This window comes from Cyanistes caeruleus, chromosome 7 (assembly GCF_971803275.1).
Source record: "Cyanistes caeruleus chromosome 7, bCyaCae1.hap1.1, whole genome shotgun sequence".
Taxonomy (NCBI): domain Eukaryota; kingdom Metazoa; phylum Chordata; class Aves; order Passeriformes; family Paridae; genus Cyanistes; species Cyanistes caeruleus.
Window position 1 is genome coordinate 21,906,622 of NC_141707.1, and position 18,402 is coordinate 21,925,023.

The following is an 18,402-nucleotide window of genomic DNA, read 5'->3' on the forward strand; positions in this document are numbered from 1 at the left end:
TGTGTATTAAACTCCTGCTGTTTGTTCCCCTTAAGTGATAAACAAATATTTTTTTTTTTTTGTTTATTGGAAAAGATTCCTTTTAAGCCTATTTAAATAAATAAGGAAAGTGGTCTTAGTTAAATATAAAGTAAATATAAGTAAATCATATATACCTTTGTACACATATTTTCCAGCACTTAACTCATTTTCCTAAGTACATGATTAAGAAGAGGATATTAGGAGCATAACATCACATTAGCTTCAAATCTCCTGCTGGCCTCATCAGTTTTCTACTGACCCTATGTCCTCCAGTGCATTGATAGAGTGGGAAGGAAAAATACAAACAGTAAACTTTAATTATTACCACAATTTTACATCAGAAATACAATCTGCTTTTAAAACATGTATTAAAAATTCTTAAAAGGCAGAAGGAAGCACTCTTAATTAGGGAAACAACCGTCAGTATATTTTTAGCATAAAAAGTAGAATTATCAGCCATCTTTTCAATTACCCTTCCTTTCTGGCAACATATAAGTAGTACAAACTCTAAGCAAAAGGAAAATCAAAGATGTTATGTTATCCTCCTTAAGTTTTCAGTGATTTTCTGATGCAATCCCTGCATGATGTAGTCTCTTCACAAAACAAAAGAACAGCCATAAAGGGTGCAAAGGGCCAGTCACTCAAGGTGTCTAACTTCATTTTAGAATCACAGGATGGTTTGGGTGAGAAGGGACCTGAAGAACACCATTAGATTAATTCCAGAAATCTAGTGATGAGCACTGTCTGTTGAAAAAGGCTCTATGCTCCAAAGTACCCTCCTGTTACCATTTTATCAGGCAGGAATAGCTGGAAGGGACAGTTTTCTTTGATTTTGTAGGAGGAACAAAAAGCAAGAAGCATTTTTCCCCTGAGAGAACCATTTAATGAAAAGACAGGAAACATTCATTTGTTCTACTGGTGGTAAAGATACAGTTTGAAAGAAACTAACCAGTTACAGTAATAAAGGTGCACTGTAAATAGCTATACACTCCTATATCCTGCTATCAAGGGATGGGGAAAGAAAAGCTAGATGGACCACACAGACTTCTAGATCAAAAAGTCATTTTGCAAGCAGGTCCAACCTGAGAAACAAAGCAACACAGACCAAGAATTTTTGACTTCATTAGGAAGCTTCTTCTCTAATCTCTCTCTCCTCCACCCCTAACATCTTTAGGGCCTTCCAAGACGGCGTTTACTTCGCCCTGTTGGTACAGTTAAGCATTTATGTTTACTGTTTGTTTGTTTCTAGGATTCACAAAGGCACAATGGTTGCTGTACTTGGTCTTCTTTACATTATTGCAAATTTTAAAATTAATTAATGACATTTACAAGAAAAATACTCAACACAATGAGAAAGAAAAAAGGGGAGAGTGTGACACTGCCACACAGAGATACACAGCCTATTTCCCATGCATTGCAAAGACCTAATTTTGCTCCTTTACATCAAGTTTCAGCCTGAAGTAATTTATTGAAGCAAGGTCATAAGAGAGATAGTGATACCGCTTTAATTACAATATAAATGCTACATCTATAGTTTGCAACCTCCAGTAAAAACACATGTACTATACCCAGAACAGGATCACTTTTGGGGGCCACAGTAGCTTTGAGATTAAAAAAAAAATATACGAAAGGGGGGAAAAAGGAATTTTAAACTCATTTGCCTAGTATTCTTATAGAAGAAGGCTGGAAGAATTACCTCAAATTATATTCTGTATAGCAGCAGAGAATATTTCTGGTTCTGTTATTATCTCTGAGTCCAAAGAAAATTACTGGCTGGATGCAATCAAGTTCCCTGTGGTTAATTGCTTTCAAATCTAAATGTGAGCTGGCAGAGAAGCTTAATATCTGGTAGTAAGAATCATTTCCTTGGATGGACTGCTGCTGTAATCCAGCTGGTTCATGAAAAGGGAGAAGCTGCCAAGACATGGTACTGCCATTTTAATACCTGACAAGGTAGCCTGAACATTCCTTGAGAAGGTAGCCCTTCTCAAACTACTAAATGCTCTTTTCTTTATTCCCCCCACCTTTTCTATTTTTTCCCCAGGCTTCTCCAAGTTTGATTCTTCCTGATGTACAGATTTTCCTTTTATCCTTCAAAATGCATGCTTTCACAAGTGTCTGTCCCCCACTGCAGAAACAAAACTGGAAATAGCGACCAGCAGTAGCACACTGACCCAGCATCACCCAAACCTGTAAACTTTGAGCTCTTTACTAATAGTCTACCTTAAACTAGTTTAAAACCATATTCATGCAAGTGCTGAAGTTTTTTCATTCCTTTAAAAACTGAAACCAGAGGTTAGTAGATACTTTCTGATTCCTATGAAGAAGTCTATTTACAGACAGGAGCATAAGATACCTATTCTGTAGGAAAACATCCAAGCGGAGAATGAGCCATGTCTGGAGCTGGCATCTTCAAACCTGCTGATAATTGGGAAGCTGCCACTTTGGATCATAAAACCCAAACTATTCAATGCTTGATCAACATTAACTTTAAAAATCAAATCATTATATAACTTTTACACTGGGAGTTATGAGATTATTGAGGAAATACAGAAGACCCTGGTTTTTCTCAACTTCACCTCCACTGACATTTGATTGACAGAGCTAACTAAATAAATGTAGATGTCAACTGGTGATTATTAATACAGATTAATCTACTACAATTCAAACTGGTGCTCCACATTATCTTCTCTGAAGGAACAGCCAAATGCCACACAGAAGCCCACAATATCTAAAATTCTGAAAGACAGCTTCAAAGAATATTACCAAGAGCAAAATTTCTAGAATGCATTCTGTGAAGACTCCTCTTCCCTGTCTTCAGTTCTAAGCTTTTAATCAGGTATTTTCCTCCTTGATATTCTGGTTCTCCACCACAGTAAAAAGGCAGTTAACAGATCTATTACTACATTTGAATTTCTCCATCTCACATGCTGTTATGACATTTCTTTTTTAGATTTTCTCCTACACATTATTCTGTATAGAGCAATCTGCTATTTTAAGAGACTGAGCACAAGTAGGTAATGCCTTAATTGTTCTCCATTCAAATGAGAAAAGAAAAAACCAGAACATATTAATTTCACTTCCTTTTGCTGATGGTCAGTACTTTTCAAGGCCTTCAATTAGAGGTTTAAAATTCTACAGTTTTCCATTAGTTCTACTCACAAAAGATTTTTTTTTTTTTTTTAATGGAATAAAATGGAAAGCTTACTTTTTTTTTGAGAAAAGTTTTCCTAAAGGATGCAAGATTTCATCATCATAATTTATGCAAGGAAGGGCCAGGATGATGGACAGAACCAGGGTATTAAATGAGTTTCCCTTTTACATATCTCCATGACAAGCTCTGTTGTATTTTTGAACATTATTTATGGAACTTGGTATAATTCCTAGCTTAAAAGGCTTTGAAAGTTTTTACATCTGTTTTTCAACACTGAAGCAGCTGCTGGCTTTGGCAACTTGAAATAAAATTCTGACAAGGACAAAAATATGGTGTTAACATTTGATGTTTATAAACAAACACCAGAGAATATACACACTTTTTCCAGTGTATTTTGCCAGTGTCAACAGCACAAAGAGTCATTTAAAATTTAGCAATATTAGGAAATACACTAAATCTCTTCTGACTTTCTCCTTAATCAGGCAGGTTATCAGCCTGTATGTTGGAATCTCTTGTACTATGAATCAAAAAAGCAACCAACCACACGAATAAGTTCAAGAGATCAAAAGGTGTATTTGGAAAGTGAGCAGCTCTCTCATAACCTCCCTTAATGGACTATCAAACACACTCAAACATTATTTAATAAAAATATAATAGTCACAAAGAAAATGTTAACTGACAATTAATAATAGCCATAATTTGTAACATATCTTTGCCTAGAGCCTACCCAAAGCATTCCCCAGACTCTAGGGCAGGAAGAATAAAAATAAAACTGCTGGAACTAGAGCTCCAGGCATTATACATGTTTCTCTTCATTACCAAGTTTACAGCGACCTAACAGTACAGTAGAGTACAGCTTTATAGAACAAGATGAAGTTCTTGCCTAAGCAAACTCTTTCTTATAGGTATTACATATTAAGTAAAACTATTAATAGCCATTTTGTAAGTGAAAGGAACAGAGAAATATTGAGGGCAAGTGACAGAACAGAGATTACATAGCAAATCAGAGTGAGAATAAGGAACAGAACACAACCCCCTACTATGCTTTTGCATTAAATTCAGAGGGTGCTTAAATATTCTCGGTATTTTACTGACAAACAATCATACAAATCTTCATCTTGAGGAACCCATCCCTGAAATATATCAAGTTTATGGTAAGCTTGACTTGTGTACTCATTCTTACTTAGAGAATACATTATTAATCACACTCAGACACACCAAGTCTATCAACACTCAATTATTATTTTTGTAACAAAAACATTTTTATAGTTCTGCTTTTCATTCCTGACCAATGTTTGCTTGTTCTGTTGGCACACCTTGCTGTAACTTAGATTCCTTCTTTTTCCCTCTGTTCTCCAATTTTATGCTACGAGGTACAAGTCTTTAGGTATTAATGACATTTCTTGTCTTTACAATGTTACTAGGAGTAAGGACACTATTTGAACAACCATCTTACAGTATTTGTGTGACTATAGAAGTGGAAAGTAAAATTTAAAAAAAGGAAAAATAGGAAAAAACTGAGTGAGATCCTACGAAAGCATCCTCTCTGATTTTAAGAAATGCTTCCTTACCTAGAGACAGCTATATATTTATAGGAATAAGACTGCTGTGACTCCCAAGAGGAACTAGAAATCAGTATCCACGTGTTAAAAAGGAATTCTGTACTTGACTTTAGAATAGATGAGGAAGAAAAATTCAGCATGGCTGGAATGAATACATATGAAGCAATGTTCTGGTGTACTAAGCTGTATTTTTTAAAGGATTGAAGAGCTTTTATAAAAATAGAACTAGTGGACTACTTAACACTGAATAAATTTCTTAGAATTAAACTTCATATAGTTGTTACTATGCCAAAGCTGTTAATGGAAAGTGTATTGATGCAAATTAGCAATTATGTTTTGGTACTGTTAGAAAACAAACACAGTCAAATGATAGCTTATAAAAGGGATATGGATAAGAAAGATAATACCCAGAGCTCATCCTTACACAGCTGTGACATTAGACTTTCTCACCAAGTTTTTCCTCATGAGAGTGTAAGACATAGGCAAGGCAGGAGTGGAGTGCTAATGCCGAAATGCCAAAACACAAGAATTTTAGGGTAAAAGATGCCAACAGATGAAAAAAAGAATCTTCTTCCTCAATACAAGTGTGGAAAGAGGGGTATTTTGGCTGTGTTTTCTGAAAACACCTATTTGCATAAGAATAGAAGATATCTGGATCTCACCAATGAAAATAATTTAGGGAAAACAAGAAGTTTCGAAGAGTATCTTTTTCAGTAAAAAAGCATGATGAATTGTTAATATTATTTTTAATTTTAAAAGTGGTCTTTTACTAGCATAAACATTTTCTTTTTACAATTAATTTTTAACCTAAAGGAAATCAGAATATAAAATTCTCTAGTAAGCTGCTTCATGGAAAAGTAACAGCAGTATGTTCATCAGAACAAGCTGATGATAGAAGAAATGTACTCAAGTTAAGCCTAGCTATACTGCACACAAAGAAGCTGATAAAAGAAGAATGAAAGAAACTAAAATAAGGTGATGTTTCAATTTGTGACTCCTAGAGTCCTAGAGGCCAACCTAGATGATCCTACCAAAATGGGCCAGCCTGTTTCTTTCTACCGCTCTCCTGCTAATTCCTGGTCATGTGAAGCATTCCCTCCACTTCAGCTATCACCTGAAGCACCTCTCCGCAATCACTAACAGAGTAGAAAGTTATCTGTGTTTCTGCTAGTTTACTTTTTTTCTCTCACTGTAGAAGTTCAAGCTCAGGAGGCTTTTGACAATCCCTGAAGCTGTAATAAAAACAACATCATGAGTTTGTTCCTGGGAGTTGAGAAAAATGGGAGAAAGAAGCCAGTTCTCTCCTTTTCACTACCAATGCCCTGCTAGACCAGCTCTCCATGTCTCTCCTTCACAGGCTCCAAGTCATTCGTACTGACCCTCAAGTCTGCAGGCTTGCTCTCAGTGAGCAACTTCCTGAAGTGAAGTACCAAAACAGACAAACTGGCATGGTTCCACTGGAAAGAGAATCCTATTTAAAACCCCACAGGCACTGAGTCAGTACAGAATCAAAAGACACAAATCCAAAGCACTGTCCTAGAAGACTTTCATATGGGACAAAACACAGATACCTCCTGGTCAGCTGTCATCACCAGTGACTGCCTGGGCTCCCTCAAAGAAGAAGTGTTGTTAACATAAGCATACTGATGATTTACCAGTTTCTGGAAATTTTCAGCCTGTTCTCTGAGAACATTTTCTCCTACTTAATCTTTTAAATGATTGATTGATTTGTAATGTTGCTGTACTCTTAAAAATGGGCATCTATTTTTCTTTATTTCTGAACATGAGGAAATTAACATAGATTTCATTGTAACTGTCATGGGCACATCAATAAACAGAAAAAGCATGCACCATATTCAATGTTGTCATAGGTTTTAACTAACATGGATTTGAATTTGCCTTATTTACTTTGAAGTGGTGACTATACATTCAGATGACTTCTACAGATCATTATAGATGAATGCCATACATTCAGATGACTTCTACAGATCATTATAGATGAATGCCAGTAAATTTTTTACAGGACCATCTGGTCATATGTTCTTCTTCATGTCAAATTTTGTATTGAAAATTATGTTGTAGATGCATTACAGAGGTTTTAAAGGCTTTTAATTGGTAACAATTTTTCTAGAGGGTACAATATCCCTATTACAGAGCCAAGTTTTTTACTGTTACGAGGCTATGTCAATCCTCTGGGGAAAACTATAATTAGACGCTCTTGGTGGTTGTTTCTTTTGTAATAATCTTATGTTCCTAGTCCAGTATTAACTGTCTGGCCCACAGACTTAATATTTTGCAGGGATGTACTTTTGCTATGTCATTAAAGTTTGTACCAATTTGACCAAGTTTAAAATCTTTAGAATAACTTTCTGAACCATATGTTGTAGATTTCAGAAGTGAACAATAAGTAGATTTTTGTCCTCACTAAGCATGCTCTCAACTCTGATCACAGTGGGCTGGTGCTTCACAGAAGAAGTAAGGGTACCATAGCAAAATGGTAAAACAATCAGAAAGAATTTTTGTGTGAAAATAAAATATTTAGGCTGGGTTAGGTGGTGGCTGGACAGACAAGTAATTAAACCCACTTTGATGAGTACTGATTCATACTAGGGTGCTGGGAAGCAAAATCCTTCTTACAGTTCAGTCATATCTAAGGTGCAGAAGTCTGTCTGTCACTGTACACCCAGTTAATACATGAAAAGACTTGAGGAAAGAAGTGCTGTCGTGGTCTTGGTTCTTTGTCACTCCACATTATGGAGCTCAATCTCAGAAGAATGTATTGGAATACCATGACAAATCCATTTCAGAGCTCCTCTTAGCACAAGGATCATTTCACTCTGTCTATACATGCAATCAGGTCAGCAGTTGGAAAAATTCTGATACCTCTTGGGCAAGCTGTGCCATAGCTGTAGGCAATGTGATCTGTGATGTGCTATACAGGGAAGGAATCTTAGGAAACTAGAGAACGCAGTAACCGCTACTGTAATGCTGACATAACTTCTACCTACAGTGAGCATTTCCAGGTATGTTTTCCCAAAAAACAAAGAAACCAAGAAGAAAAAACACACACATACCACAGAAACAAACAAATAAAAACTCACTATCCACAGAAGTCAGCTTCACCTTGCAACTGTACTTAACAATCACTCCTTTATTTTAACTTGTACATTTTTGTATGGGTCTTTAGCATTTAAGCCACAGAGTTTTATGTCATGCAAGTATATACATGTTTATGATTTATGAATCATAACATCTAATATACTTCATCAACATTAGTAGGTGGTTATTTATAATAATGGATCAGAGCTTATCTAACTCTAGAATTTCATATTACAGAATGATTGCTGAGCTTGGGACAGTGTGTTCATTTGCATTTAATTCTCTTTTGAAACAGTGAAATTCTGCCACCCTCTGGACAACAACTAAACTAAGACATATTTACAATCAGCCTCAAAAGATTCCACTTCTGCCAATAAACATGCATTGCTTTTTAAGCACATTTTAAAATGAATTACAGGGCTCAAATTATCCTTGAACTATAGACAAAACAACTACTTTCAGTAATGAATAGCCTTCTTACTCAGGATTAAATCAAACAGCAAACTTCAAAATTTTCTGCTCTTAACTTTTTCTAGTAGTCAGTTGAATGCTCACAGTTGTATTTTTAAAGATCTGTTACCGAAGTATTGATACAGTGTTTCATACCAACATTTATTTCCACAAATCAGAACATTCTGGAATTAACATCTTTCTGACTGAGCCAAATGATAACAAGTACAGAACAGAGTTCAGAGTGAGAAAGGCAAAGAAGCTTGCATTATGGTTGATCAAACTAGCTTAAAAAAGTATCAAAGGGAAAACACGACTCTTACATTCATATGGCAAGCAGCACTTGTTGCTAATAATATTGCCAGTCAAAGCATTGTACAGTACCTTGTTTTGGCTATGGAGCCTAGCTGCTGTTGTTCTTGGATAAGCTCAGCCAGCTGTTTTTGCAAAGACATATCTTTACCATGTACTTGTTTAATAAAGGGATGTTCCAAAAGATGAGTGACTGAAGGACGCTGTTCAAAATCTTTGATTAGACACCTGTGACAGAGAAATAGGGGTCTCAGACAATGATGTAATATCATTACAGCATGAATTGAGTGAGCTCACTGTGTGGCTGTTACTCCATTTCCTTTTTCCACAAATTTGAGTTCCTCAATATGTAACAAGACTCTTCCATACTGCAATAAATCTGGAATAAAATACTCAGCTAAGTGAACGCACTCTGCAAGTATACTAGCGTATAAAGACTACAAATTTGAGCTTATTTAATCTCTCTTTTTAACTATAACTAGATAGAAGGAAAAAAATGACATTGTATCCTGTAAGAGCTGTACAGTTAATACACATAAAAATAAAAAATAAAGATGAATAGACAATACTTCATTCACTTTAAATTTCTACCTATTCTCTGATGAGATTTTGAGTATGAACTGTAGGATATAGCCTACTGAAAATCATGACTGAAACCTGCGGTACAACACTAATCAGAACAATTTGATATAGAGATTTGTTTTTTTAATGAATGTTATGGGTAGATATTCTATATCACAATGATGTGTGTTAGCATAAGAATTATAGAAAATTCTGCAAACCTGCATAATTCAGTCTGGAAGAGAAAGGAATCGGTCAGAATTAAATGCTAGCCAGGGCACCAAATCCTCTGATAGGAACACATGAACTAGTAATGAGTAAAGAAGTATGTCCTATTACATCAGAATAAAATAAAATACCATGGTAATTAGTATAATTGAGATTTAAGTTTGAAGAAGCCATCACTCAAGTTGAATTATTTTCTGCTGAAATAATACCATTCAAACTGAGGAATGATCCAACAGGATAAGACTGCTTTCAAGTATCCTCTAATTAATAATATTAAATCATTCTATTCATCCTGCTCAAATAATAATGGTATTGACATTATTTGAGAATGTGAAAAAGAAGTGCAGCAATTCAGCATATAACTCCCTTCTAGTATCTATAATTTTATCAAATTTTAGCTCAAGATGAATTTATCTGATGAGATGCATTCATATTACATACTTCACAATTTCCTTCCATATTTGTTGAATAAGTACCAAAAGTACTTCCCTTGCAGGGCCAAAAATCACAAATAAAGACTATCATTTTAGCCAAAAGTTCAATAAAACTTTAATACATTTCAGATTTATATTCCAGTAATAAAAGTAACAATGTATGAAATTTAAACTACATTACAAAAAAATCATACACATTAATTGATTTCAAATACTACCAAACACATTAGCAAGTTATATTAAAGTTTAGCCTCACCTCAAAGACTTTACTGAAGACTAAAGTCTGGTCTTAAAATGATCCTGAAATATCTTTGAACATAATTTCAATACTTTAGGTTCCCAAACACCATTTTGCTAACCTCTTCTGTACATCTAGTCCAGAAAAGAAAGTCTGTAAAACGTGTTACCAGTTTTGGAACTATTTTGGTGAATTTTGCTATAGGCTAGAACTGTAGCCTCCTGATAGAAACACTAAAGCAACACAACCTGCTTTATCTGCATCCCTCTGAGCACAAGGCTATAAATACCAGTCCTTCCCCTCCATGAAAAGATCCATCATTAGCCTTGAACAGGTTCTGACAATCCCCCCTACCCCCTTTTCTTTTTTGTAATCTGGGAGTTTTAAAAGTCAGTACACCCACACAGACAACATAGTCCATGCCAATCCTGTTTAAATTCATGTTTCCTGAGTAAAAGGAAAAAAGCATTTGAAAAGAAAGACAACATTCATCAGGAAGACAGATGAAAAGAGAACAAAACAAGTGCTATGCATTATGCAAATTCACAGATTGATGGCAAGTATCTGAAGTGAAGATTTCAGTCTGAAAAGCTCATGCATTCATGATTTTTACCATTCTGTCAATAATTCCAACTTTTCAGTATTTATGTTTTATTGTTAATATATAAATGTTCTTGTTAAATTTGATTTTATCTGGAGTTTTTCAGTACTATAACCGAATCCAAGTGAATCTATATCATAGGATCATGGATAGTTTGTGTTGGAAGGGACCTTTCAATGTCATCTAATCCAAACCCCTTGCAATGCACAGAGACATCAACTACATTGAGTTGCTCCGGCCCCTGTTCAACTTGACCTTGACCGTTTCAAGGGATGGGGCATCTACCAACCTCTGTCAGTGTTTCACCTCAATGCAAAAAATGTCCTTCTGATATCTAGTATGAATCTACTCTCTTTTTGTTTAAAACCATTATCTCTTGTCCTATCACAAAAGGCATTTGCTTTTCAGATAACAACATTAGAGTTTAAATAGATTCTTTTCAAAAAATTACACAGTTCCAGACAGGACATCTTGTGTTTATCTGAAGTGTGAAGAACATGCAAACCTTTGACCTGGTGGCATGCAGTTATTAATATGAATTCTCTGAACTCTGAACAATGCACCCACAGACACTCTACGGACAGGACACAGAAGTTGCATGAGAGTTCTTCTATATACGTGGGCCCTAGGTGAAACATGCAAATGTCCAGGATACTGCACTCCTTGTGGAAGCCCAACAAGAAGAGACATTTTGGAGAAAAAAGTTCTTAGCTTCTTTCTTGCATGCCTGAAATGTGAACTTTTTGGGTATTGCGTATGTTTCAAAGAGCACAGATAAACTGTAGGAAGGAGGTGATCTTGGAGATCTTTAGGACTATGTTTGCTTCTGTTACATAATCCTGCCAATCCCCCACTGACTATTCACTTTGTGTGCATGCTTCACCTTTGCAACAATCAATGTTTATCTATTGTTTCATCTAAATGCCGGTATTGCTGCAGTCTGTGTTCACGTAGGATTTCACTTGAAACACAACCAAAACTTTGTTAAATTGCAGGATGACTTAGTTAATGACACAAGACACATCAACATGAGTCTGTGTTCAACTCTCTGTTCCAAGCCCAGACAGAGCACACCTCCTGTTGTGCCAAGTTTGTGCCTGCATCGGAAGAGCAGTCCTTTCAGATGGTTAATGAGACGATGCAACAAAGCAGAGTTAGTAACTAACAGCTGTGCAAGGGTGAGGGAGAGCTGCTTAAATTCATGTCTGTAACTTCGTGCGTGAGTACTTCAGCTTCAGGGAAAAGACTGACAGGAGAATGAACACTTCCACCGGAGTTGCTTTAATCCATCAAGTCAAATGGCAAGTTCCTAGCACTTTAAAAACACAGCAGCCAAAAGACCAGGTAGGCCATAGGGAATTGAAGTGTGTAAGGCACACACTCTCCTTTGCCTGTAAACAGCAGAAGTTTTGATGCAGTCACTCCTAGAAATTACTTCTTACCATGTTTCAAATGCAGTAAACAGCTTGCAGCTTAGTCATTGAGGTACTGAGGGCTCAGTCTGTACTCAAATATTCAGTGCCAATTTCATGTCTCACCAGGCTTGCTGTGATGGAATGGAGGATGCAAAGCTGTCATGTGACACTGGAAACATAGCCCTTATGTTTCTTGGTGTATATTCTTTGTCCTTATTTCTCCCTATGTAGAAAAGGCCTATTAATATTCTGCTTCTACACACTGTCAGTTCAACTCTGTTGCTTTTACTGCAACATGAATGCCTGCTGCTGCTGCTGCTCTTAGTCAACATCATCTGTAAAATAAAAATTCTTGGGCCACCACCTAAGTGCTAATGAAAAATGATGCACCAGACTGCTGGTGTCATTGCAGGTGTTCAATAAGGTGTTATCGTCATCCTACTGGAAGCAGTATTGGCATTATAATGCTCTTCAGAAAAAAAAAAAATTATTTATATATATATATATATATATATATAATATCAGCTCTTACAATCCTAAAACCTGCACAAAGGTGAGAATTACCACAAAGTTTTCTACTGACCTACACTCTGACATAAAATATAATGTGTTTGAGTTCAAAATTTCCAGTGAATTCAGTGAGAATATATATCTAACACATATGCCAGAAAAAAAATCAGGAAATAATAAAATATTCAGTAATGTTAACATTTGAAAGAATACAGTAACAAAACATCTTTTACAATTTCACTCATCACAAAATATTCTGGAATCAGTGTGTGCATTGTACAGGTGAAAAACAACAGTAAAAAGCCCTATTAATGAAGGATTAGTCTCTGAGGCAAAACATCTTCAGCTTCTCATCTGAGCATTCATTTAAGACCAGTTTGGACAGTTAGCTCAGGTACTGTCAAACATCAACCATATTATGGTTTATGAACCAATTATTCATAAAACCAGTAAATGTGCTGCACCTGCAAATTCAGTCAAATTGTTTGGCTTGTGGAAATTTAAAAAAAAAAAAAAAAAGGGTGGTGCATTAGTTTGAATTGAGCAAATTGACAAGCAAACCTACTACAAGATGGGTTTCAAATAAGGTATGATGAAAGTATCACATTTAGTCTGCTATTTTTTGGCTCTAAAATAATAGAAAGGCTAAGTAAGTAGAGACTGAAAAAGAAATAAAAATTGTATGTTTGCCTTGACAAAAGTCAATCCATTATCTAATTGGAAATTCTAGTATCTTCCATCATGCTTTCTTAGCTGAAAATTAATTCTCAGAATTCATTAGCGTCACTACATTAAACATAGGTTGCAGCCATTTGCTGCAATCTCACAGCCAGGCTCCTAAGCACCATTTCCATTCTGCCACAATTACGAGCAAAGATGAAGCATTTATTAGCAGAGGATAAGAGCAGCCTCCCATCCACATAGGCCCATCTGAGACAGCCTCTAAAAATTCACTGGCTGCTTGCACTTGGATGATAACATTGTTGGAATTGCTGGGTCTCAACAATGTAAACAGCCATTTCACAAGTAGCGAATCAGATGGCTGAGAGATATTTATCAGCATTCATGAGCTATTTACTAATGAATAAATGGAAAGAAACAGATTTCGTAAGAACTGCAGTGGTGGTCTAAGTCTCCTGTGTGCTCAGAAATAGAAAAATAATTACTAATGTCACTCACTACTGCAGCCAAAGCTAAGTAGAGCAGCAGCAGTTCTTTCTTTCAGAAATTCTCTTTCATTAGATCTATTATGATCTATTTGGCCCCAAGTTCTTTCTTTAAAAAGAAAGAAATCAAGCATCTGTAACTCTCATAGCTAACTTACATTATGATTTATCACCAGTATTTTGGTTTTTTTCAATTATAACATTTTGTAAATGCTACATTTTCTGATGATTTCTTATCTGCTAGAAGCTTTGTCCCATAAGCCAAATATCCAACCAGACATCAAGCAACTATTTAATATCTACATGCACAGAAGATAGGTTAATATTTGAAAAAAATATGTTAATATTTGAAAGAAATTATGACGGTGTATCAGACTCTATTAGAGCTGGGGAATTCACACAATAGCCTTTGGCTGACAGCGATTTAAAGTCTCTGTTCGATTGTTGTCTGTTAGCTAAAGCCCTCATTGCCACTCCTCTGGTGTGCCTGCCACTGCCTCATCAGGGTGCTTTTCCCATCACCTGCTCCTCTCACAGCTCCATTCTCCCATGCCCTCCACATATTTCATTCCTTGCACAAGTACCTGCTGTCTAGCAGTGAGAAAGCTTTCCAGGACTCTGCTATTAGGATAAAAGAGCTTTCCAGGGTCTTGAACTAAACTCCAGGTCATCCTGAGGTGCTAAGATTGTCTCATCCTAGTCCCAGAAAATAGTTACCAGACTGGCCCCAAAGATAGGGATGTTCTAGAGATGAGGTTCTAGAGTGGAGATTTCCCAGAGGAAGAAGAGAAAGACTAAAGTCATATCCTCTTCAAAGGAGGGAATCTTCCCTCCTAAGCAGGGAGAATGAGGTCTCTGGGTTCTGAGACATTTTTTATACTCTGCATACCTACCTGATTACATCACAAGGTTGCTTCATGATGCAAGATTAATGAAATCAAGACCATGACCTCAAATGGGTTGACTCCCCCTACTTAGAGAAATTGAAAGACAAGAACTGACAAGCAGGATCATCTAGGCCAGATACACTAGGTCAGAGACTTTCCAGTCAATGAAGGAAAAATAACAATCTCTGAGATTTTTTAGCTGGTTAAAATGCTCAGTAACGGAGCGGTTCTACCTCTGTACCTAACTGTGGCAGGCACTGGTCAGTTACTTGCAGCAGACAGGTGAAGACATGAACTACATCTGTAGAAAGATGCAGGAATGTGCCTGCTTCTCTGACACTTCCCTGCTTTCCACTTGCAGGCCTGCCCAGCCCCCATTGCTGCAGGTCACTAATTTGCAAAAGTGAACTAAAAAACTGTGACAGCTTTGCCAACAGCATTTCTGTTTTGAGTCCTAATTCAGCAGGACTCACAGGATATAAATAACCTTATCTTCAGGACTATATATAGCTGTCCCTTTGCAAAAAGTAAATGCTAGGCACTAGGGTTATGTGTGTAGGTTAAATAGGTCTCCTGTCCTGCACAGCATCTCATTATAAATAATAAGGATTTTACTGTTCATTCTGCTACAATCAGATACCAGGATGAAAGACTGAATTTATGACAAAGAACTCAATCACCACATGCATGGTATAAATTCTGATGTTCAGAACACATTTATAACATTATTGATCTGCCTTTTGGTGGCAAATGCTGTAAATTACTAATCCTCCCTAAGAGTGAGACAAATACTCAAACACTGAAGTGTCACCATCACCTATTTTCTTAATAAATCTTCCTTCAATTTAATGTTCAACATCAAGCACCATATAGTACAATTTAGAGCACACATCTGAAACATAACGAAGATTCTATCACACTAAAATTGTAAAATTATGTGTAATAAATACCTTTACCTCTTCTAAATCTCCAAAACTTACAACAGGTTTCCCGGCCTTATTTGGGCTGAGTAAGCATTACAATTTATTTTAGCTCATATACATGCATTAGAAAACAAATGACAGAAACTCTATAGAGTGGCACCTCTTGCAGCTCTTTAGCGTGGGTCTGACAGGTGCTCACGTTGAAATGTTTGAAATGTTACCAGTGAGAACAGAAATACAATCAGAACAACTCTAGGGAGCATCTCAAAACCACCAAATGCATTTATTTATTGTATGATGAAATTGATGAATAGCCTTTCACCAGGAAGTGGTTTACTCTGTTTCTTTGGTCTGTCCTTGAAGGCCCAGAAAAACAAAAACCCTTCAGAACTTTGTACAACTGAAGCTTTTTACAGTATGTTTTGCATGTGTACCAGATATCCTCCCTTAGGGACCTATCCCACTTTGACACTATCGCAGGCAGCTGATTTGAGGCAAGATTTTTACACGTACTCATTAGAAAGTTGAAGACAACTGTATTCATTATATATGTCCACTCCTTTGTATAAATACATATGTTTCATGCAATATTCAAAAGTGGCAGAGATCTTTCGTCAGGTACTGTAATTTAGTATTTCAAGTTCATCTGTAGATAGATTCTGAGAGTCTACATCAGTGAATGAAATGCAAAAACGTAGATTTGGTGATAACCTTACACATCACAATCTGTATCTTTCTGACATTTGCAAACCTCTGCCTTTCCAGACACTGAAATTAATAAGTTATGTCAAATGCATATGATGTTCTCAGTGAAAGAAACAGTAAAATGTTCTTTATGTAACATGAACAGAATGTCACTAAGCAAGTGCTTAGACTGTGAAAAAACTTTATCTGCAGAGAAGTTAAATATAAATGGACCACTTAAAACCTATATGATCTAGATGATCTATTAACTGAATAGCTCTGAATGTGGACACATCAATATGAAATTTAGCTTGCTAAGCCATGTTTAAGTTGAGTACAAAATGTGAGTTTATCAGGAAAAAAAAATTATCTTTGTACTGTATTTGCAATGTCATTGCTAAAAGTTACAGACTGATAATAAATGTTACCATAAATCCTTACGTTCACATTTTGACTTTATTACTTCCTGAATTTCTAAATTCTTTAATTCCCTCCAGCTCAAGAATGACTAATTAATTCAAAGAACCATAATAGCTAATCATTGGTTAAATAAATTTAAAAGGAGAATGTCTGTCTCTGGAGATACCACTACTAATTTTAATTAAAATTAACATTTTGTGATGTAATGTAAATAAAAGTTATTGCATTCTTCTGCTTTGAGAACATATTAACTCTCCTATTTATCCTTTGAAATCAGTCAAGCTTTAAAGTGCCAAGAAAATTATTTTTCACTGCTGTGATAATTTACATGGTTTTACAGAAACGGTAAAAATCCTACTGATATATAAAATAAAGGTAATTAATTATTTTTCACATCACAAATGGAGAGCCAAATTTTTCATACACAGTCACAGTAGTACAGATAAACACACACATAGAACTTTACTGACCTTATGTCAATAAAGTATGTAAGTGCTGCCTGTATCTTAGTATATACCAAATACAAAATTAGGGTGTTGCCAGAGAAGAGAGCTGAAATTGTGTCTTCTCTGCATTTTTAAACAACAAAATATCTAACTCAGAATCACTATGTTCACTGTAAAAATTCTTATGAGAACAATACATTACAATCTTCACCTCAAAGTCAACAGAGCTGGGAATAGAAACATAGATTCATCAAGCTAGAAACCATCTTGACTCTCTGTTCAGATTTTAGAAATACTGTGTTTGACTAAAATGCTGCTACAAAACCTTCATCTCTTGAGTTAATGGTATCATAGTTAAAAATATAGACTTCATTCCTGAAAAATATATGATAACTATTTTACCAGCTTAAAGATTTACAAACAATGAAACTTCCAGCTCAGGCATACTGTAAATCACTGCAATTTGTTGAGACCGCTTATTAAAAAATGCCTCTCAAGACAATGGCATTTCAAGGGATGGCAAAATGGGATGAAAAAAAAGCTACAGTGACCGGATATGGCAACCTTGGCATAAACAAAATTATTGCATAAACCAAACTGAAATCAAAAGCTTAGCCAAAGCTACATGCTCAGTTTTGGTCAGTACACAGGTCTGGCTGGCAACTTGAATAGATAAGCTTGTTATGCAAATGATGTTAGCATCAAGAAGGAGGTAGATAATGAAATTATTCAATAGCTAACCACTCATCACAAGGGTGACAGAAACACTAGGCAAGGTCCTAACATAAGGATAAAAGGCAGTATGGAATTTATACAATCACTGCTTTTAATTTATCATAACTAGGCTGTCACAAGGCAGGCATCAACAAATGCATAACTAATGCATATAAATGAGCCAATTATCAGTAATGGCTAAAAGGTTTGCAGTTGTATGATCTGATGTTTCATTATCTAAATTTTTCTACAAAATCCACTAATGTAAATCTAAGCCTCCATAAAAACATTCTGTAACCTCTTATTGTTACAGATTTGCTAACACATTCCCAGGAATACAACAATGTCAGAGAAAATTCAATTTCAGTATTCTCTTAAAGGCAGCTATAACATAGGGTATTTATTAAAACTGTTGCATTTCTCCATGTTAAGAGAACTGTGTATGAGCATATTTCCTTACTTCATTGTGGACATCACAGTTAAAATGAAAAGCAAGATTTGAGAACCTGCAAAAGTTGATGATGAGGAAGTAATTAAGCAAAAGTAAATAATAATTCATATGATTAAAATGATACAA

The 18,402-nt window shown here is 35.7% G+C and overlaps 1 protein-coding gene across 33 annotated transcripts in view; it reads right to left on the reverse strand.

Annotated features, from left to right (window-relative positions):
* MYO3B (myosin IIIB) overlaps positions 1 to 18,402 on the reverse strand; it is a 205,671-nt gene that overhangs the window by 115,224 nt on the left and 72,045 nt on the right. For 32 of the 33 annotated variants that reach the window (XR_015288937.1, XR_015288939.1, XR_015288942.1 and 29 more), the window contains one exon: positions 8,671 to 8,826. The exons of the other annotated variant lie outside the window; for it this stretch is intronic. Coding sequence is in view for 24 of the 32 variants with exons in the window: in XM_023931028.2 (XP_023786796.2) it covers positions 8,671 to 8,826 (156 nt within the window). In the remaining 8 variants the exon portion in view is untranslated. The remainder of the gene's footprint in view (positions 1 to 8,670; positions 8,827 to 18,402) is intronic. 33 annotated transcript variants of the gene reach the window in all.